At 40.3% G+C, this 23,161-nt stretch overlaps 1 protein-coding gene across 2 annotated transcripts; it reads right to left on the bottom strand.

Moving 5' to 3' along the window:
* Positions 1-3,193: 3,193 nt before the first annotated feature.
* On the bottom strand, positions 3,194-23,076 carry LOC111341457 (uncharacterized). Of its 2 annotated transcripts, none has more exons than XM_088739894.1 (4): positions 22,354-23,076; positions 20,158-20,571; positions 19,128-19,698; positions 3,194-16,444 (listed from the first exon to the last, which is right to left on the bottom strand). In XM_088739894.1, the coding sequence occupies exons 3-4, from the start codon at positions 19,264-19,266 to the stop codon at positions 16,347-16,349; spliced, it is 237 nt and encodes a 78-aa protein (XP_088596020.1). In that variant the 5' UTR covers positions 19,267-19,698; positions 20,158-20,571; positions 22,354-23,076; the 3' UTR covers positions 3,194-16,346. The 2 variants fall into 2 exon arrangements, with proteins under 2 accessions (XP_088596020.1, XP_088596019.1); XM_088739893.1 differs by having other exon boundaries at positions 3,194-7,756.
* Between the last annotated feature and the right edge of the window lie 85 nt (positions 23,077-23,161).

The following is a 23,161-nucleotide window of genomic DNA, read 5'->3' as shown; positions in this document are numbered from 1 at the left end:
TTTAAAGACATTTTAACAATTATTCTTACTTCCAATACCATGTATACATGTCGACGGACCATATGGTCCATTTGCTGGTTTTAGGGTTAAGGCGCTACAGACTCGTTCTGGAGATCAATGATCCTATAGCAGGAGTTTCAGAGAAATTAAAAGTTTTGACCAAAATTGCCATGCTACCCCTTGGGCAAAAAATCTAAGATGGCAGACACCAAAGGGGGTGCTATCATGGGAACTGCTGTAACTCCCTGAACTTAAATGCTCTTGACTAATCTAAACCCTTCTTAACTGACTCAGGAGACCGCCACACCCGATTCCTCGGATTCGGAGGGCAAACTTCGCTTGGGGAGACCCCAGCAGCTGTCCATAGGTGAACCAGGCGAGATCAGCCGAGACCTGCCCGAGACAGACACCGATGAGGAGGAAGTGCCCTCTCCTGCACCCGCCAAGAGACCATCAATCCAAAACCAAGGAAACCCGACAAGACCTGCTTGGTACCTGGTTGCGGGGGTTACTCTGGGCGGAATTTGAAGCGCCACTTGCAAAAGGTACACCTAATTGTATGTGTAATTTATGTTCCCGTTCCCCCTTTTTTTTTTTTTTTATCTGCATACCTTTCTTAAACTTGAACGATTACTTTTCAAAACGAATGTTGAGTACATGCGCAAATTCAAAATTGCAATTTCAATTGTTTAATCACTGCCGTTTGTTCAAGGTTTGATTTGCATGTTCAGTGGAGCGCGAAGAAGTAGAATTAATTATCGTAATTACAAATTCGCCTCGACTACGCGCGGTGGGAAAATCGGGTCATGTGACTTATAATTTAAAAGGAACAATTTATGCTGTAACAACATTCGAAGCTGGTCATCAACGGTCATAAAAGCGCACACATCAAGATAAAACATCGAGATAGCGAATCAAGGGATCCGACTACGCAGAAACACAAATTGTAAGTTACGAAACCATTTATCATTTCGACTAAGAATATCGTAGATAATAATGTATCCCAAAATTGTTTAATTTTCAGTTGACTACGACATAACCATGGATATAACGAGCCGTGTCTCACTCTAGTACAAATAAAACCGGACAACGTTGATCCCTGGTGGGCTAATCTTCAGAATAAGTAGCCCCTTCAACCATAGGAGTAAATCAAGGCTCATCTCAAGGGGGAGCTTTCAAAAACTCAGAGTTCGATGACAAAAAAAAAAAACCAGTCTCTAACTGGGTGTGGTACCTCATAAAGCGGCAACCGACTAAGGACTCCTATGAGCTACCAGAACAGAGTGCACACCACCGCACGGCTAGGTACCTGTTGTCGAAGCCGCCAGGAACATCATCAGTAGGACGTAGCGAGCCCGGGAGATGGGAATGGAGCGAGGAGGAAACGGCCATCATCAAACGTGCCTTGAAAGACTTTAAGAAAGTACCCAGAAACATGGATATCCGCAAAATCTTCCAGTCGTTCTACGAGCTGATTAACATCTTCAATGCCAACACATTCAAGCGGATCTGAAACAAGGAGAAGTATCGAGGAAAGTTGCAGGGCATAAGGAAAGTGTGTCCCATGTGCCCAAAAGATGGAAGACAATCCAGTGAAGGTCACACCTTTGAAACCTCATAGGTTGGCAAAATGGCACAGCAGAAACTAATGCTTAAAAAAAGGTACGTTGGCTATAAAAGTAGGAATTCCCAACAAACCCATTAAGTCTGGAATCAAATATATGGTATAAACATACTATTTAAAGAATTATATAACTTCATCGATAAAACTGGATATAAATTTTTAGCTCTCAGTATTTATTCTAGTTTTATGTCCATGTTGATACTATTGCAAGTAGTTAATTAATGACTACCTTCTACATTGTGGCTGAGAAGCCCCTGTGGGGAGCTTCAATAGATGTATGTATGTGTCTATATGTATGTAAACTCTTTCAGTCGTCCAATGCAAAGAATGGCTAGTGCAACAATTTCACCATGTGTGCTGGAAAGGATGAATGGGATGCTGGCAATTTAGAAAAAACTGGCAGAAGATCTGCACCACTCAAATTAGCATCTCCATGCAGACAATTTCTACACAAGTCCACTTCTCTTTCTCCTCTTGAAAGCAAGGGGCACCCTCACAGCTGGGGCAGCAACACCCAGCAAAGGCCACCCTCATGACCAGCTGATGCTGACTACCCTATGAAAGCATGAAGAGTGGCATGGCTTTTAGCCAAAGACCAAAAAATCTCAGCCTCGAGGTGGAATCCAAGAACAACAAAGGTGCATTCTTCCCAAGCTCCATCCACCCTACACCAACAGTACAAGCTGCACTACCCTTCCATGAATGACTGCACTTTAATTTCCGCTGCCAACTCCAGTATGGCAGACTTCTTGATACATTACTGAGCTCCCAAAGTGGGACTAGTTCCTGATACCTAGAGAGCATTTCTTACTATTCCAGTACATGAACAAACAAAGAGATCTGAGTGAATGCACTTAATTGAATCCACATTGACAGAAATTATACACTGTTTCTTGAGGCAAAGTTAAAATTATCTTATATTAAACAAATGGCAGAAAAAGCATGTAGAAAGATAACCAGTTTTGTGGATGTGTTTTTATAGCAATTTGAAGAGGCACTCCTGTTTAAGTACACACTCTTCTGTGACTACAATTCTTTTGAACATAAGCTTTATCTAGCACATTGAATCGGTCCTTTTACAGGTAGTGAACTTCTTTCTATGGCATGTTACGCAAAAAAAGAAGCACTGGTATGGCATGGTAGGGAGAGCAGGGTAGTTGCAACTTGCAGCCATTCTTCCCTCAAGATCCAAAGAATAATTTTAAAAGTTTTTGATCTTTCATACAAGTATAGCATCTAGCCTACATTGATATGCTGGGTGTAACTCTAGATACTAAACTAAGATGGAACCATCACATCCACAAAATAACCTCAAAGGCAGCTAAGACCATAAACTTAACCAAACGCAACTGTTGGTTTGCTGTAAAGTATACGAAAGACACACTATACAGGTCTCTTCTCAGACCAAAACTTGAATATGCATCAGAGGTCTGGGACCCACACTTCCAATACGATAATGAGACTGGAAAATGTGGAGAAAGCAGCAGTATGTTTCCGTTAAAAAGGACTGTAATTACAAATTTAGTATTGCTACTGAGTTGAAAGACCTGGAATGGGAATCCCTTGATCTCCGCCAAAAACAAGCTCCTTTAATGACAACGAACAAATTTTCCAATGAAATTATTTATAAACATATATCAAAATATTTGATTTGTCACACTTTTAGGTTTTTCTTCTTTCGAGTTTTCCCTGTCCATGGTTTCTTCAAGTCAACCTTCACTTTCCTCAAATCCAGTTCATCTGGGTACCATATTTTTTTTTCAGGACGGGGGGGGGGGGGGGGGAAGTAAAATTCCAATTTTGAGACAGAAGTGGCAGAAAGCATGAACCAGCGCTCGTCATCTTCATACAAGATATCACACCATCTTTTTGTGTAGATCATTTCTCTATCTCTAGGCTACAAATCAGCCACCAAATCCTAAAATCTCCACCATTTCCAAGTACTGGGTAACTGGCGACGAAGATGATGAGACTTCCCTGAGAAAGGTTCTCAGAGAATTCTGTATTCAGCATACAGTCTACCGTCTGGAAGAACATAAATGACTCTGTCTCGGTTCCAAGAGGTAGGTTGAGAAATCAACAGAACACAAACAGAAGTAATCTTAAGTTCATCAGGATGAAGCTTTTGAAACATGCTCTAGTGAACTTCACCCTCTAATGAATTAGCGAGTCATCATTTTGTCCACAAAACACCATAAAAAAGACTCTAAAGACATGTTACCCCATATGTTAGTGCTATCTTCCTTAATATCTTTACTCCAGAGAATCTTGGTGATTTTTCATCAGGAACTAGGAGGTTTGAATAAAACAGGATGGGTTTTCTATTTCTTAACAGCAAACCTCAAAACCAAAGAGTGGCAACCTAGTTTCTTTAGAAACTACATCAAAGAGCAAATCAGGATGAGGAATGAAAAAAATTTTTTTAAAATGAGGAATTTGACAAACCTTAAGCAAGCTTCACATTCGTATTTATTTGCAAACCCAGGGGTTTGAAAATGTTTGGAAGAGCCCAGTACAGTGGAAGAGCCCAGATCCAACTTTAAAACCCCCTCCAAGAAAACCGCTATCTCTGCAGAGGGGCTAACGCGGGTCTGTGAGGCTTTCCAATAAGATATCGAAACTCAGTGCTCTCTGGGGAAGCTCCAGGTAAAGAAAGTGCTTATGGCAGATGAAACGCTAAAAAAACTCAGAGTTGGACAACAAAAAAATAAAACCAGTCTCTCACTGGGTGTGGTACCACATAAAGCGACAACCGACTAAAGACTCCTATGAGCTACCAGAAGAGAGCGCACACCACCGCACAGCTAGGTATGTGTTGTCGAAGCCACCAGGAATATCATCAGTACGAGGTAGCGACCCAGGAGATGGGAGTGGTGCGAGGAGGAAACGGCCATCATCAAACGTGCCTTGAAAGACTTTAAGAAAGTACCCAGAAACACGGAAATCCGCAAAATCTTCCACTCGTTCGACGAGCTGATCAACATCTTCAACAACACATCTGAGCGGATCTGAAACAAGGAGAAGAATCGGGGAAACTTGCAGGGTGTAAGGAAAGTCTGTGCCATGTGCCCAAAAGATTGAAGACAATGCCGTGAAAGTCACACCTTTGAAACCTCATATGTGGGCAAAATGGCACAGCAGAAACTGATGCTTAAAGAAAGGTAACTCAGTTATAAAAGTAGGAAATCCCAACAAACCCATTAAGTCTGGCATGAAATATATGGTATAAACATACTATTTAAAGAATTCTATGATTTCATGCTTACAACTCTATATAAATTTTTAGCTCTCAGTATTTATTCTAGTTTTATGTCCATGTTGATACTATTGCAAGTAGTTAATTAATGACTACCTTCTACATTGTGGCTCAAGGGCCCCTGTGGGGAGCTTCAATAGATGTATGTATCTGTGTATATGTGTGTAAACTCTTTCAGTCGTGCAATGCAAAGAATGGCTAGTGCAACAATTTCACCATGTGTGCTGGAAAGGATGAATGGGATGCCGGTAATTTAGAAAAAACTGGCAGAAGATCTGCACCACCGAAATCATCATCTCCACGTGCACAATTTCTACACAAGTCCACTTCTCTTTCTGCTCTTGAAAGCAAGGGGCACCCTCACAGCTGGGACAGCAACACCCAGCAAAGGCCACCCTCATGACCAGCTGATGCTGACTACCCTATGAAAGCATGAACAGTGGCATGGCTATTAGCCAAAGACCAAAAAATCTCAGCCTCGAGGTGGAATCCAACGACAACAAAGATACATTCTTCCCAAGGACCATCCACCCCACACCAACAGTACAAGCTGGACTGCCCTTCCATGAATGACGGCACTTTCAGTTCCACTGCCGACTCCAGTATGGCAGACTTCTTGATACATTACTCAGCTCACAAAGTGGGATTAGTTCCTGATACCTAGAGAGCATTTCTTACTATTCCAGTACATGAACAAACAAAGAGATCTGAGTGAATGCACTTAATTGAATCCCCATACACAGAAATTATACACTGTTTCTTGAGGTAAAGTCAAAATTATCTTATACTAAACAAATGGCAGCAAAAGCGTGTAGAAAGATAACCAATTTTATGGATATGTTTTTATAGCAATTTGAAGAGGTACTCCTGTTTAAGTACACACTCTTCTGTGACTACAATTCTTTTGAACATAAGCTTGATCTAGCACATTAAATCGGTCCTTTTACAGGTAGTGAACTTCTTTCTATGGCATGTTACGGAAAAAGAAGCACTGGTGTGGCACGGTAGGGAGAGCAGGGTAGTTGCAACTTGCGGCCATTCTTCCCCAAAGATCCAAGTAATCATTTTCAAACTTTTTCATCTTTCATGTGTGTACAGCATCTAGCCTACATTGATATGCACCCTTCTTTGGGTGTAACTCTAGATACTAAACTAAGATGGAACCATCACATCCACAAAATAACCTCAAAGGCAACTAAGACCATAAACTTAACCAGACGGAACTGTTGGTCTTGTGTAGAGTATACCAAAGACACACTATACAGCTCTCTTGTCAGACCAAAACTTCAATACGCATCAGAGGTCTGGGACCCACACTTCCAATATGATAAAGAGACTGGAAAATGTGCAGAAAGCAGCAGTATGTTTCCATTAAAAAGGACTATAATTACAAATTTAGTATTGCTACTGAGTTGAAGGACCTGGAATGGGAATCCCTTGATCTCCGCCAAAAACAAGCTCATTTAATGACAATGAACAAATTTACCAATGACATTATTTATATAGATAAATCAAAATATTTGATTTCTCACACCCTTTGAGGTTTTTCTCCTTTCGAGTTTTCCCTGTCCGTGGTTTCTTCAAGTCAACCTTCACTTTCCTCAAATCCAGTTGACCTGGGTACCATATTTTTTTTGGGGGGGGGGGGGGCCGAAGGTAAAATTCGATTTTTGAAACAAAAGTGGAAGAAGGCATGAACCGGCCCTCATCATCTTCTTACAAGATATCACCCCATCTTTTTCTGTAGATCATTTCTCTATCTCTAGGCTACAAATCAGCCACAAAATCCTAAAATCTCCACCATTTCCAAGTACTGGGTAACTGGCAACGAAGTTGATGAGACTTCCCTGAGAAAGGTTGTCAGAGAATTCTGTATTCAACATTCACTCTACCGTCTGGAAGAACATAAATGACTGTCTCAGTTGCAAGGGGTACATTCAGAAATCAACATAAAAACACAAACAGAAGTGATCTTAACTTCATCAGGATGAAGCTTTTAAAACATGCTCTAGTGAGCTTCACCATCTAATGAATAAGAGCGAGTCATCATTTTCTCCACAATACACTGTAAAAAAACACTGTAAAGACCTGTTACCCCATGTGTTAGTGCTATCTTCCTTAATATCTTTACTCCAGACAATCCTGGTGATTTTTCATGAGGAACCAGGTGGTTTGAATAAAACAGGATGATGAGACTTTTTATTTCTTAACAGCAAACCTCAAATCCAAAGAGTGGCACCCTAGTTTCTTTAGAAACTACATCAAGAACAAATCTCGATAAGGAATGAAAAAAAATTGTTTCTTAAAATGAGGAATTTGACAGACCTTAACCTAGCTTCACATTTGTATTCATTTGCAAATGCAGAGGTTTGAAAATGTTTGGAAGAGGCCAGACCCAACTTTAAAACACCCTCCAAGAAACCGCCTTTCTCTGCTGAGGAGCTAACCCGGGTCTGTGAGGCTTTCACAAATCAGATATCGAAACTCAGTGCTCTCCGGGGAAGCTCCGGGTGAAGAAAGTGCTTATGGCGGATGAAACATTCAAAAACTCAGAGTTGGACGACAAAAAAAATAAAACCAGTCTCTCACTGGGTGTGGTACCTCATAAAGCAACAACCGACTCTGGACTTCTATGAGCTACCAGAACAGAGTGCACACCACCGCACGGCTAGGTATGTGTTGTCGAAGCCACCAGGAACATCATCAGTAAGAGGTAGGGAGCCCGGCAGATGGGAGTGGAGCGAGAAGGAAACGGCCATCATCAAACGTGCCTTGAAAGACTTTAAGAAAGTACCCAGAAACACCGACATCCGCAAAATCTTCTAGTCGTTCGACGAGCTGATCAACATCTTCAATGCCAACACATTCGAGCGGATCTGAAACAAGGAGAAGAATCGGGGAAACTTGCAGGGCATAAGGAAAGTGTGTGCCATGTGCCCAAAAGATGGAAGACAGTGCAGTGAAGGTCACACCTTTGAAACCTCGTATGTTAGCAAAATGGCAAAGCAGATACTAATGCTTGAAAATAGGTAAGTTGGCTATAAAAGTAGGAATTCCCAACAAACCCATTAAGTCTGGCATGAAATATATGGTATAAACATACTATTTAAAGAATTCTATGATTTCATCCTTACAACTCTATATAAATTTTTAGCTCTCAGTAGTTATTCTAGTTTTATGTCCATGTTGATACTATTGCAAGTAGTTAATTAATGACTACCTTCTACATTGTGGCTGAAAAGCCCCTGTGGGGAGCTTCAATAGATGTATGTATGTGTGTATATGTGTGTAAACTCTTTCAGTCGTGGAATGCAAAGAATGGCTAGTGCAACAATTTCACCATGTGTGCTGGAAAGGATGAATGGGATGCTGGCAATTTACAAAAAAACTGGCAGAAGATCTCCACCACTCAAATCATCATCTCCATGTGGACAATTTCTACACAAGTCCACTTCTCTTTCTGCTCTTGAAAGCAAGGGGCACCCTCACAGCTAGGACAGCAACACCCATGAAAGGACACCCTCGTGACCAGCTGATGCTGACTACCCTATGAAAGCATGAAGAGTGGCATGGCTATTAGCCAAAGACCAAAAAATCTCAGCCTCGAGGTGGAATCCAACGACAACAAAGATGCATTCTTCCTAAGCACCATCCACCCTCCACCAACAGTACCAGATGCAATGCCCTTCCATGAATGACTGCACTTTCAGTTCCGCTGCCGACTCCAGTATGGCAGACTTCTTGATACATTACTGAGCTCCCAAAGTGGGACTAGTTCCTGATACCTAGAGAGCATTTCTTACTATTGCAGTACGTGAACAACAAAGAGATCTGAGTGAATGCACTTAATTGAATACACAGAAATTATACACTGTTTCTTGAGGCAAAGTTATAATTATCTTATATTAAACAAATGGCAGAAAAAGCGTGTAGAAAAATAACCAATTTTATCGATGTGTTTTTATAGCAATATGAAGAGGCACTCCTGTTTAAGTACACACTCTTCTGTGACTACAATTCTTTTGAACATAAGCTTTATCTAGCACATTGAATCGGTCCTTTTACAGGTAGTGAACTTCTTTCTATGGCATGTTACGGAAAAAGAAGCACCGGTATGGCACGGTAGGTAGAGAAGGGTAGTTGCAACTTGCAGCCATTCTTCCCTCAAGATCCAAATAATAATTTTAAAACTTTTTGATCTTTCATACGAGTATGGCGTCTAGCCTACATTGATATGCTGGGTGTAACCCTAGATACTAAACTAAGATGGAATCATCACATCCACAAAATAACCTAGAAGGCAGCTAAGACCATAAACTTAACCAATCGGAACTGTTGGTTTTGTGTAGAGTATAACAAAGACACACTATACAGGTCTCTTCTCAGACCAAAACTTGAATATGCATCAGAGGTCTGGGACCCACACTTTCAATATGATAAAGAGACTGGAAAATGTGCAGAAAGCAGCAGTATGTTTCCGTTAAAAAGGACTATAATTACAAATTTAGTATTGCTACTGAGTTGAAAGACCTGGAATGGGAATCTCTTGCTCTCTGCCAAAAACAAGCTAATTTAATGACAATGAACAAATTTACCAATGACATTATTTATATACATAAATCAAAATATTTGATTTGTCACACCCTTTTAGGTTTTTCTCCTTTCGAGTTTTCCTTGTCCGTGCTTTCTTCAAGTCAACCTTCACTTTCCTCAAATCCAGATGATCTGGGTACCATATTCTTTTTTCAGGGGGGAGGGGGGGAAATAAAATTCGATTTTTGAGACAGAAAGCATGAACCGGCCCTCGTCATCTCCTTACAAGGTATCACACCATCTTTTTGTGTAGATCATTTCTCTATCTCTAGGCTACAAATCAGCCACCAAATCCTAAAATCTCCACCATTTCCAAGCAAGTACTGGGTAACTGGCGACGAAGATGATGAGACTTCCCTGAGAAAGGTTGTCAGAGAATTGTGTATTCAGCATACAGTGTACCGTCTGGAAGAACATAAATGACTCTGTCTCGGTTCCAAGAGGTAGGTTGAGAAATCAACATAAGAACACAAACAGAAGTAATCTTAAGTTCCTCAGGATGAAGTTTTTCAAACATGCTCTAGTGAACTTCACCCTCTAATGAATTAGAGCGAGTCATCATCTTGTCCACAAAACACCATAAAAAAGACTCTAAAGACCTGTTAGCCCATGTGTTAGTGGTGTCTTCCTTAATATCTTTACTCCAGACAATCTTGGTGATTTTTCATCAGGAACTAGGAGGTTTGAATAAAACAGGATGATGGGATCTTTTATTTCTTAACAGCAAACCTCAAATCCAAAGAGTGGCAACCTAGTTTCTTTAGAAACTACATCAAAGAGCAAATCAGGATGAGGAATGAAAAAAATTGTCTTTTAAAATGAGGAATTTGACAAAACTTAAGCAAGCTTCACATTCATATTTATTTGCAAACCCAGGGGTTTGAAAATGTTTGGAAGAGCCCAGTACAGTGGAAGAGCCCAGATCCGACTTTAAAACCCCCTCCAAGAAAACTGCTATCTCTGCAGAGGAACTAACGCAGGTGTGTGAGGATTTCAAATCAGATATCGAAACTCAGTGCTCTCTGGGGAAGCTCCGGGTAAAGAAAGTGCTTAGGGCAGATGAAACGCTCAAAAACCTCAGAGTTGGATGACAAAAAAATAAAAAAAAAGCGACAACCGACTAAGGACTCCTATGAGCTACCAGAAGAGAGTGCACACCACCGCACTGCTAGGTACGTGTTGTCGAAGCCACCAGGAACATCATCAGTAGGAGGTAGCGACCCCGGAGATGGGAGTGGAGCGAGGAGGAAACAGCCATCATCAAACGTGCCTTGAAAGACTTCAAGAAAGTACCCAGAAACACGGACATCCGCAAAATCTTCCAGTCGTTCGACGAGCTGATGAACATCTTCAATGCCAACACATTTGAGCGGATCTGAAACAAGGAGAAGAATCGGGGAAACTTGCAGGGCGTAAGGAAAGTCTGTGCCATGTGCCCAAAACATTGAAGACAATGCAGTGAAAGTCACACCTTTGAAACCTCATATGTTGGCAAAATAGCACAGCAGAAACAAATGCTTAAAGAGAGGTAAGTCGCCTATAAAAGTAGGAATTCCCAAGAAACCCATTAAGTCTGGCATGAAATATAAGGTATAAACATACTATTTAAAGAATTATATGATTTCATCCTTACAACTCTATATAAATTTTTAGCTCTCATTATTTATTCTAGTTTTATGTCCGTGTTGATACTATTGCAAGTAGTTAATTAATGACTACCTTCTACATTGTGGCTGAAGGGCCCCTGTGGGGAGCTTCAATAGATGTATGTATCTGTGTATATATGTGTGTAAACTCTTTCAGTCGTGCAATGCAAAGAATGGCTAGTGCAACAATTTCACCATGTGTGCTGGAAAGGATGAATGGGATGCTGGCAATTTAGAAAAATCTGGCAGAAGATCTGCACCACTCAAATCATCATCTTCATGTGGACAATTTCTACACAAGTCCACTTCTCTTTCTGCTCTTGAAAGCAAGGGGCACCCTCACAGCTGGGACAGCAACACCCAGGAAAGGCCACCCTCATGGCCAGCTGATGCTGACTACCCTATGAAAGCATGAACAGTGGCATGGCTATTAGCCAAAGACCAAAAAATCTCAGCCTCGAGGTGGAATCCAACGACAACAAAGATGCATTCTTCCTAAGCACCATCCACCCTACACCAACAGTACAACCTGGACTGCCCTTCCATGAATGACGGCACTTTCAGTTCCGCTGCCGACTCCAGTATGGCAGACTTCTTGATACATTACTGAGCTCACAAAGTGGGATTAGTTCCTGATACCTAGAGAGCATTTCTTACTATTGCAGTAGATGAACAACAAACAGATCTGAGTGAATGCACTTAATTGAATCCACATACACAGAAATTATACACTGTTTCTTGAGGCAAAGTTAAAATTACCTTATATTAAACAAATGGCAGCAAAAGCATGTAGAAAGATAACCAATTTTATGGATGTGTTTTTAAAGCGATTTGAAGAGGCACTCCTGTTTAAGTACACACTCTTCTGTGACTACAATTCTTTTGAACATAAGCTTTATCTAGCACATTGAATCGGTCCTGTTACAGGTAGTGAACTTCTTTCTATAGCATGTTACGCAAAAAGAAGCACTGGTATGGCACAGTAGGGAGAGAAGGGTAGTTGCAACTTGCAGCCATTCTTCCCTCAAGATCCAAATAATAGTTTTCAAACTTTTTGATCTTTCATGCGAGTATACTGTCTAGCCTACATTGATATGCTGGGTGTAACTCTAGATACTAAACTAAGATCCAACCATCACATCCACAAAATAACCTCAAAGGCAACTAAGACCATAAACTTAACCAATCGGAACGGTTGGTTTTGTGTAAAGTATACCAAAGACACTATACAGGTCCCTTGTCAGACCAAAACTTGAATATGCATCAGAGGTCTGGGACCCACACTTTCAATATGATAAAGAGACTGGAAAATGTGCAGAAAGCAGCAGTATGTTTCCGTTAAAAAGGACTATAATTACAAATTTAGTACTGCTACTGAGTTGAAAGACCTGGAATGGGAATCCCTTGCTCTCTGCCAAAAACAAGCTCATTTAATGACAATGAACAAATTTACCAATGACATTATTTATATACATAAATCAAAATATTTGATTTGTCACACCCTTTTAGGTTTTTCTCCTTTCGAGTTTTCCTTGTCCGTGGTTTTTTCAAGTAAACCTTCCCTTTCCTCAAATCCAGTTCATCTGGGTACCATATTTTTTTCAGGGGGGGGGGGGGGGAAAGTAAAATTCGATTTTCCAGACAGAAGTGGCAGAAAGCATGAATTGGCCCTTGTCATCTTCTTACAAGATATCACACCATCTTTTTGTGTAGATCATTTCTCTATGTCTAGGCTACAAATCAACCACGAAATCATAAAATCTCCACCATTTCCAAGTACTGGGTAACTGGCAACAAAGTTGATGAGACTTCCCTGAGAAAGGTTCTCAGAGAATTCTGTATTCAGCATTCAGTATACCGTCTGGAAGAACATAAATGACTCGGTCTCGGTTCCAAGAGGTAGGTTGAGAAATCAACATAAGTACACAAACAGAAGTAATCTTAAGTTCATCAGGATGAAGCTTTTAAAACATGCTCTAGTGAACTTCACCATCTAATGAATTAGAGTGAGTCATCATTTTGTCCACAAAACACCATAAAAAAGACTGTAAAGAACCGTTACCCCATGTGTTAGTGCTATCTTCCTTAATATCTTTACTCCAGACAATCTTGGTATTTTTCATAAGGAACCAGGAGGTTTGAATAAAACAGGAGGATGGGATTTTTTATTTCTTAACAGCAGACCTTAAAACCAAAGAGTGGCAACCTAGTTTCTTTAGAAACTACATCAAGTACAAATCTGGATAAGGAATGAAAACAAAATTGTTTTTTAAAATGAGGAATTTGACAAACCTTAAGCAAGCTTCACATTCGTATTTCTTTGCAAACCCAGGAGTTTGAAAATGTTTGGAAGAGCCCAGTACAGCGGAAGAGCCCAGATCCGACTTTAAAACCCCCTCCAAGAAAAAGGCTATCTCTGTAGAGGAGCTAACCCGAGTCTATGAGGCTTTCAAATCAGATATCGAAACTCAGTGCTCTCCGGGGAAGCTCTGGGTGAAGAGAGTGCTTAAGGCAGATGAAACGTTCAAAAAGTCAGAGTTGGATGACAAAAAAATAAAACCAGTCTCTCACTGGGTGTGGTACCTCATAAAGCGACAACAACTTAAGGACTCCTATGAGCTACCAGAAGAGAGTGTACACCACCGCACTGCTAGGTACGTGTTGTTGAAGCCGCCAGGAACATCATCAGTAGGAGGTAGCGAGCCCGGGAGATGGGAGTGGAGCGAGGAGGAAACGGCCATCATCAAATGTGCCTTGAAAGACTTTAACAAAGTACCCAGAAACACGGACATCTGCAAAATCTTCCAGTCGTTCTACGAGCTGATCAACATCTTCAATGCCAACACATTTGAGCGGATCTGAAACAAGGAGAAGAATCGGGGAAACTTGCAGGGCAAAAGGAGAGTGTGTGCCATGTGCCCAAAAGATGGAAGACAATGCACTGAACGTCACACCTTTGAAACCTCATATGTTAGCAAAATGGAACAGCAGAGACTAATGCTTAAAAAAAGGTAAGTTGGCTATAAAAGTAGGAATTCCCAACAAACCCATTAAGTCTGGCATGAAATATATGGTATAAACATACTATTTAAAGAATTCTATGATTTCATCCTTACAACTCTATATAAATTTTTAGCTCTCATTATTTATTCTAGTTTTATGTCCATGTTGATACTATTGCAAGTAGTTAATTAATGACTACCTTCTACATTGTGGCTGAAAAGCCCCTGTGGGGAGCTTCAATAGATGTATGTATGCGTGTATATGTATGTAAACTCTTTCAGTCATGCAATGCAAAGAATGGCTAGTGCAACAATTTCACCATGTGTGCTGGAAAGGATGAATGGGATGCTGGCAATTTAGAAAAAACTGGCAGAAGATCTGCACCACTCAAATTAGCATCTCCATGCAGACAATTTCTACCCAAGTCCACTTCTCTTTCTCCTCTTGAAAGCAAGGGGCACCCTCACAGCTGGGACAGCAATACCCATGAAAGGCCACCCTCATGACCAGCTGATGCTGACTACCCTATAAAAGCATGAACAGTGGCATGGCTATTAGCCAAAGACCAAAAAATCTCAGCCTCGAGGTAGAATCCAACGACAACAAAGATGCATTCTTCCTAAGCACCATCCACCCTACACCAACAGTACAACCTGGACTGCCCTTCCATGAATGACTGCACTTTCAGTTCTGCTGCCGACTCCAGTATGGCAAACTTCTTGATACAATACTGAGCTCACAAAGTGGGATTAGTTCCTGCTACCTAGAGAGCATTTCTTACTATTGCAGTAGATGAACAACAAACAGATCTGAGTGAATGCACTTAATTGAATCCACATACACAGAAATTATACAGTTTCTTGAGGCAAAGTTAAAATTATCTTATATTAAACAAATGGCAGAAAAAGCATGTAGAAAGATAACCAATTTTATGGATGTGTTTTTGTAGCAATTTGAAGAGGCACTCCTGTTTAAGTACACACTCTTCTGTGACTACAATTCTTTTGAACATAAGCTTTATCTAGCACATTGAATCGGTCCTGTTACAGGTAGTGAACTTCTTTCTATGGCATGTCACGGAAAAAGAAGCACTGGTATGGCACGGTAGGGAGAGCAAGGTAGTTGCAACTTGCCGCCATTCTTCCCTCAAGATCCAAATAATAATTTTCAAACTTTTTGATCTTTCATGTGAGTAGAGCGTCTAGCCTACATTGATATGCACCCATATTTGGGTGTAACTCTAGATACTAAACTAAGATGGAACCATCACATCCACAAAATAACCTCAAAGGCAACTAAGACCATAAACTTAACCAAACGGAACTGTTGGTTTTGTGTAAAGTATAACAAAGACACACTATACAGGTCTCTTGTCAGACCTAAACCTGAATATGCATAAGAGGTCTGGGATCCACAGTTTCAATATGATAAAGAGACTGGAAAATGTGCAGAAAGCAGCAGTATGTTTGTGTTAAAAAGGTCTATAATTACAAATTTAGTATTGCTACTGAGTTGAAAGACCTGGAATGGGAATCCCTTGCTCTCTGCCAAAAACAAGCTCATTTAATGACAATGAACAAATTTACCAATGACATTATTTATATACATAAATCAAAATATTTGATTTGTCACACCCTTTTAGGTTTTTCTCCTTTGAAGTTTTCCCTGTCTGTAGTTTCTTCAAGTCAACCTTCACTTTTCTGAAATCCAGTTCATCTGGGTACTGTATTTTTTTTCAGGGGGGGGGGGGAAATAAAATTCGATTTTTGAGACAGAAGTGGCAGAAAGTATGAACCGGCCCTCCTTATCTTCTTACAAGATATCACACCATCTTTTTGTGTAGATCATTTCTCTATCTCTAGGCTACAAATCAGCCACCAAATCCTAAAATCTCCACCACTTCCAAGTACTGGGTAACTGGCGATGAAGTTAATAAGACTTCCCTGAGATAGGTTGTCGGAGAACTCTGTATTCAGCATTCAGTCTACCGTCTGGAAGAACATAAATTACTCTGTCTTGGTTCCAAGAGGTAGGTTGAGAAATCAACATAAGAACACAAACAGAAGTTATCTTGAGTTCATCAGGATGAAGCTTTTAAAACATGCTCTAGTGAGCTTCACCATCTACTGAATTAGAGCGAGTCATCATTTTGTCCATGAAACACCATAAAAAAGACTGTAAAGACCTGTTACCCCATGTGTTAGTGCTATCTTCCTTAATACCTTTACTCCAGACAATCTTGGAGTTTTGATTTCTTAACAGTAAACCTCAAATCCAAAGAGTGGCAACCTGGTTTCTTTACAAACAAGATCCAGAAGAAATCTGGATATGGAATGAAAAAAATTGTTTTTTAAAATTAGGATTTTTACAAACTTTAAGCAAGCTGCACATTCGTATTTATTTGCAAACCCAGGGGTTTGAAAATGTTTTTAAGTAGGCAGCCAACTCTAGAAAAGTAGGCGGCTGTGATAATCAAGAGTGTTTGTCACGAGCATACTGTTATGACGAGAGTAGCCGGCGACATACAATCAAAATAGCCGGCAGAACACCAGTGGTCGCTGGCTTGTTTTTAAAGCACTGCAAACTGTGATGTTTCTGAGTTGAATGAACCAGAAAACTCAGTTCAGTTCTCTTTTTATCCATTTCCTTGTACTAAACCCCGTGCCAGATAAAAAGACACTGAAAAATCCAAAACCATTACTTTTATTAACATATCTTTGATGGTACGTTTACCTAGAGAGAGGCCAACGTCAACTGACAAGCGAACCAAGGCTCACCGTTTGTGATGGCCAGGCTATGTCTAAACTGGATGCAGAGTGCAGTCCTGATCATTGCAATTGGACTTGCAAACTCATCCCTAGGAGTAAAGTTAATCATTTCCTATGCATAATGGACAAGGAAAGAAGAGACCTCACCTGCCAAGGATATGTGTCTGATTTCAAAATATGTTGTGATCCTAAATGCGAACAAGGTAATTAAGCCAATCCAGCTATACACAGAGGGTAAATTTTAAAAAATTGTGTAGTAAACAGATTTTAATCTGAGATTATACACTGCCCAGTTTATAATCTCTTAGTGTAGTTTATTGTATTTTTGCCTACTCATCCTGTCTCTATGACTGCTCAGTTTGTCAAGTGCATATGTGTCCAGCACCATGCTTTGACTGCTACCACACACTGTAGAGTTACCTTTTTGATGAACACAGTAGAAATGGTCCCAAGAGACTCGAAGATGGTCGTGGTAGACCACTTTAAAGGAGACTAAGATGAATTTGTTTCCTTTGATCAAAACATTAATTTACTAAGTGACATTTATGGTTGATTCAAGTAAACACTAAAATAATTTTGAGATTGCTAAGCGACATCAAGTTTGCACCTAAACCAGGGTGTAAAATTGCGCCTAATACAGGCGCCAGTGCGACTACATTTTTCACTTTGGCAACCAAATCCTGAAAATTAGTCGCGAAATTGGCGACTAGAATTTCTAATCACACCTTACCTAGAGATCTAGTGATTGTTGAAGATTTGTAAAGATAAATCTGCAGCAAAGTTCCTCATTAAGCTCGTTTCCACAACGCAGCAAATGCACGATGTCAAACGTAAACCTTCGGTCACTAGACGCCATCTTGGATTTAGGTAACCTATAACGTTCCTTATGATCCATTCTAGTGTCCTCTTTGTAGCTCGTGCGAATTTAGCCGGCTCATTTTTGATGTTTGTATGACTGTATCACTATGATATGATAAATCTAGTACAGTGACAGGGTAAAAAATTTTTGTGTGTGTGTGTGTGTGTGTCATAATTGTCACCAACTTTTTGGAATTGGCTACCACTTTAAAATATTTAGGAGCCAAGTGGCTACCAGAAAAAAATAGTTAATTTTACGCCCTATAAACGTGGTTAAAAGAATGGTGTTTTAGTTTTAGCTAAGAAAAGCTTTCTGTGCACATAGAACTTGATATAGTGCCCAGTTATTGTGTTGACAAAATTTTCATTTCAGTTTTGTTCTCTAATTCAAATGGTTTGGGAAAAAAATCAATTTCATTGCCTTTCTAGATTATTCATATTTTTTTTCTTTAAGACACATGTATTAGTTCATTACACCAAATGAAAGTGCAAAATCTCCACTTTCTAAAAATGTTAGTTTTTATAGTTTTCTGCCATATTAAAAACATCTGGTGGCCTAATTAGCAGTGTCATGTCACAAATGGAGTCAAAGACCCCACTCCCTCAGGGGTTAAAGAGTCATGGTAACACAACAGCCCTTCAAAGCACCAGCATTAATTTGTGTCATTAAAGAGTTTTAGATTCATGTTTGTTTCTTATAACGTGTAACCGCAAACCACTCCAGCCGTCACATTTACCGTTAGTGGTTCACCTTTCAACTTCGGGAAAGACATTTTCAGGTTGATCAACTCCCTCGGCGCTTTTCTTCTTATTCCAAAGTTCTCACGTATGTCCCATAAATATGTGTCATTTGAGGTACTTTCTTTTTGGCCCATGCATTTGGGACGGTAAAAAACCAAACTTTAGGCCACATTTTGTGTTTGAAATGAAGGACTTTCATCAGTAACTGCTCAATTTGCCTATGACCAAACTCCCCTACACCAAGTCGCCTACAACTAAAGGTGAACCCAGCTATGTTGGCGAGTTTCTTTACTAAATTAGGCTAGTTCACAATCGGGTTTGTGAACTTAAAAATAAATTAATAAACAAAAATAAACAGATGTTTCTTTCACTTGTGTGGCACTTAGCAAAGAAGGTGACTTTTTTAACTTCAAAAGGATATTGTTTAATGTCCCTTGCGCGGCACTTAGCAAAGAAGGTGACTTTTTTAACCTTAAAAAGGATATTGTTTAATGTCCCTTGCATGGCACTTAGCAAAGAAGGTGAGACTTTTTCAACTTCAACAGGATATTGTTTAGTGTCCTTTGCGCAGCACTTAGCAAAGACAGTGAGACTTTTTTAACTTCAATAGGATATTGTTTAATGATACGTATACAAACCTGTCAATGTCCCATGCACAGCACTTAGCAAAGGTGAGACTTTCTCAACTTCAATACGACATTGTTTGAAGACCTTCATGATATTGAATCCAAAATGCCAATAATATCTGCCAATCACATTGCTGCAATTTTGATCCATCTTCAAATCTACTTGACTGCTATAAAAAGGGCTGTAGTTTCTTGTTCATGTCATTCAAGGCACCCATGGGTGGGTGAGAAGTTGTTAGTGGTTCCTTCCTTGCCATACACAGAAATAATCACACAGTTCGAGCGCCTACGCCTTGGAGCTGAGGGTCCACATAAAGAGCTGGCGGAATACATTGCATCACAGTGGATCTACAATGCCATATTCCCCGTGAAGGACTGGTCCATCTTCATGCAGCCAGTCTGAACAAATAATGACATTGAAGGCTGGCATCACACATTGAATTGACGTGCCAGCGGCTGCTGCAGCCTGCCATTCTACGTCCTCATACAGTTACTCAACGGAGAAGCAAGGCTGGTTGAAGCCCAGATGTGACTTGTTGCCGACCACAAGCTGACGCGTATCCAGCGGAGGAAATATTGCGTTCTGCAGAACAAATTACATGATCAGTGGGAGCAGTACCAGTCAAGATGAAAGACAGCAAGGCAGCTTTTAAAGTCTTGCTCAAAACTGTATGGGCCAACTCACATACAGTAAACAGCTGTGTCAACACAACAAAACAGATCCAAAAAATATTCCTTGTATTGAGATATTCAGTTTAAAATCAGTAAGATAGGATATTCAGTAGTTTTCCTTGTATTGTATTCAGATATTAAGCAAAAAGTACTCCTTGTATTGTAAATAAAACCTTCAGATGTAAATAAAGTTGTAAATAAAGCGGTTTGTACTATGGCAAGTACGTACTTCATGTAATTATGACTTTAACACTCACAAATTCACGAACATTATAAAGAATGCCAAGATGACATTCACACAACCAAGAAAATGTGCTATAATCAAAAACATTTTCCGCTTTAAAGGCATGCATTACTTGAGTGAACTCACCTGCGTGAGGAGGGGAAGTCGCCTACATTGGCAGGCTGAACAGTTGTAGGCCGGTTTGTTCGTAGGCAAGTTTGGTCATAGGCAATTTGACCGCAAACCCTTTCATCCTGTCGATAATTCAACATGGCAGTGCACTACTTTTGTTTTGATAAAGAAGATATGTAATGGTACTTCCGATTTTGCAACCAGTGAACATCGCTGTTTTTCTTGATTTTTCTCAAGTATGCCTCCATTTCGTTGGCCGTTTGTGGACTTGCATTTGGCGAGACAAGTTGCCACAGACCCGAATAACTGGCCAAGTGGGACAAAATTGCTCAGAGGCTCAGTGAAGCCTTCAGTGATGGTGAAAACTTCGCTAAACTGAAGGGAAGAGGTTGCAGGGAGCAAATGGAGCGCCTGCTTCAAAACGTGGGGCTGAAGATGCAAGATTGTTGAAGAGGTCAGTTGATTATTTATTATGTTTGATTTTAACAGTCTACACAAAATTTTCCATGGGTGCTTTAAGTAAAATTTCTGCTGCAAGTGCATAACAGTGAACTGTCTGGACTTTGCTTGCTTATCTTGTTTGTATTCACTAAAAAATCCGACGTCAATCTAAAACACTGAAAATCTCCAAACTTCTAACTCCTACCTTTAAACTGCTAAGGCCCAGTTCAAACATCGAACTTTACATGTGCCGAACCTAATAATTAGGTTCAGCACATATAAGGTTTGACGTTTGAATCAATAAGGATCAATGCTTTTGTATTAGGGTCGACTCTGCCATTCTATTCGACTGAGCTTGTCGAATAGAACGGCAAAAGATCAACTTCGATTCATACATTGATTTTCACATGTGCCGAGCTTAATGCATACATTATGAATATATTAAATTTGTAATTTTTTTTCCACAATCCCACTACTTTTAGGTGAAAAAAATGGCGGGAAAAGAGGACCAATCTTGCTCTTTGTGCCTAAAAAGTACAAAATACACTTGTTTGAGGTGCAAGGAAAATATGAAAGTCCTGGAGAACGCAATACTTGTTTCAATGGACGTTACGAGCTCATATACAAATTTATCACAAGAGGAGGGAATAGAAACTGTATGCAGAGCATACGAAATATTCTAATCAACAGAAACAGAACTCCTCTCCCTACACAACTACTAAAACAAGCGCCTAAAGCAAATTCTCATGGGAAACTGGCATTTAATAGAAACACAACCACTACTGAGCGAAATATACAAAAATCCGCCCCTCGTATCTTACGAAAGAGGGCGGTCGCTCAAAGACATACTCCCGAGGGCCAAACTTTGAATAGGCTATTCTAAACACGCGCTGGCGGTCGTGCAGGCCTGTCAACCCCATTTTACGTTGACCGAGAAATCCAAAATGTTTTCTTCAATCTTGCCTCCAAATAATTGTTCCAAGCATTCTCCCACCATCCAGTGTTTCTGCTCAACCGACGACAGGAGCGAGACTCAGGAGTGATGTTGTTTCGTTGCGATGAAATAAACATCAAAACAAGAAAACAAGCATTCAAAACTCTCCTCCTCCGAGCAACTAGGTGGTTTAATGCCATTTGCATGTTAAGGCGCCTTCTTCTTCCTTCTCGAATGGCATTAGCGATGACCGTAATGGTTTCATTTTGTTGTTCGGTTTAGGCTCGACTACATCAGGTTCGACGTCTGAATCAACTGTCGAACTTAATTATTTGGATCGACCCAAATAGATATTAGGTTCGGCACATGTAAAGTTCGACGTTTGAACCGGGCCTAACACACCATTGGTTAACACACCATTGGTTAACACACCATTGGTTAACACACCATTGGTTAACACACTAAAGGTGAATCTACTAAAACTCTCTATTAGGTTGAGTCGCACCAAACTGGAAAAGATGTCGAAATTGTATACGGCACATTGAGTAAAAGGCATCGAAAGCAAACCCTAAGAAATTGCGGAGCAATTGCAGAATACCCGGCCACCTCATTTACTTGTGTCGGGAGGCTCCCAAGAACGAAGCATAACACAATAGAAGCCATTCTAGACCTAACATGTTACTGTCTTCTGAAGAATTGTAAAACCCGACGTGCTCAGACTCCAAATTAGTCAACTACACGTATTTCTCGAGAAAAGGATGGTATACTTAATACAAGTAGTCTCATTTTCAGCAATAATTGTATCATGTTTCTTAGGATCGATAAACATTCCTCACCTGATACATTTCCTCTCGTAAAGGTGGCGGCTCTTCCATTCAAGAGTTATGCGCATGGAGCGCCGTTGTCCTCAAGATGGCTACTATTTTTCTTCCATAGCTTTGATGACCGATTTTTTTTTTTACATCAAACAAAATTTTTACTGAAACCGAGCATGAAATAATTGGCAAGATCAGCCGGGAATGCTGCACGTGAAACTAACCCACATCATATCCCGCAGGTCAGGTGACTTCGCTCGACTGGTCCCAACTCTTAGGCCAATCATAGCGTGGCTATAAACTAACCAATTATAAAATAGGATAGAACGGTGCCCAAACCAAGATCGAGCGAGGGACGGAGGGAAAGGAGGAGATGGGTTGGCTGACTCGAACCCTTCCCGTGGTGCACTTCTTTGAAGACTATTCGAGCGTGCGCATTCCGAAAGCGTATGGTTTTCGAAGTTTGGGCTCAACACGAGTTCAGTATAGATTTCAGAGTCTAATATACGAAATTCCGCAAGCATTTACCACTTTCAGTTCATAGACGTCAAAATATTCCTTTCCTTTCTTTTCTTGGATATCATTTACAACTTTAAAATTCTGCGAGCAAACCAAGCTAGCAAAATGAGTCCCGTAAATATTCAATTTCGTTCATATTGCGCAATGGCCGAAATCGAGGAACCAGTATGGAAATAAACGGTCACGCACTCAACCTGAAAAATCTTTAAAAAAAAAGACATACTTAACCTCGCTCAAGTGGTTGTTCCTTTGCATCGTGCGGGTTTCTTGGGATAATCCAGGGTCGTTTAGCTTGGTTTCAGTTCAACTG

The sequence above is a fragment of the Stylophora pistillata genome, chromosome 12 (assembly GCF_964205215.1).
Source record: "Stylophora pistillata chromosome 12, jaStyPist1.2, whole genome shotgun sequence".
Lineage (NCBI taxonomy): Eukaryota > Metazoa > Cnidaria > Anthozoa > Scleractinia > Pocilloporidae > Stylophora > Stylophora pistillata.
The sequence above is the reverse complement of the archived record's forward strand: the minus strand, read 5'-3'. Positions and strand labels throughout refer to the sequence as shown.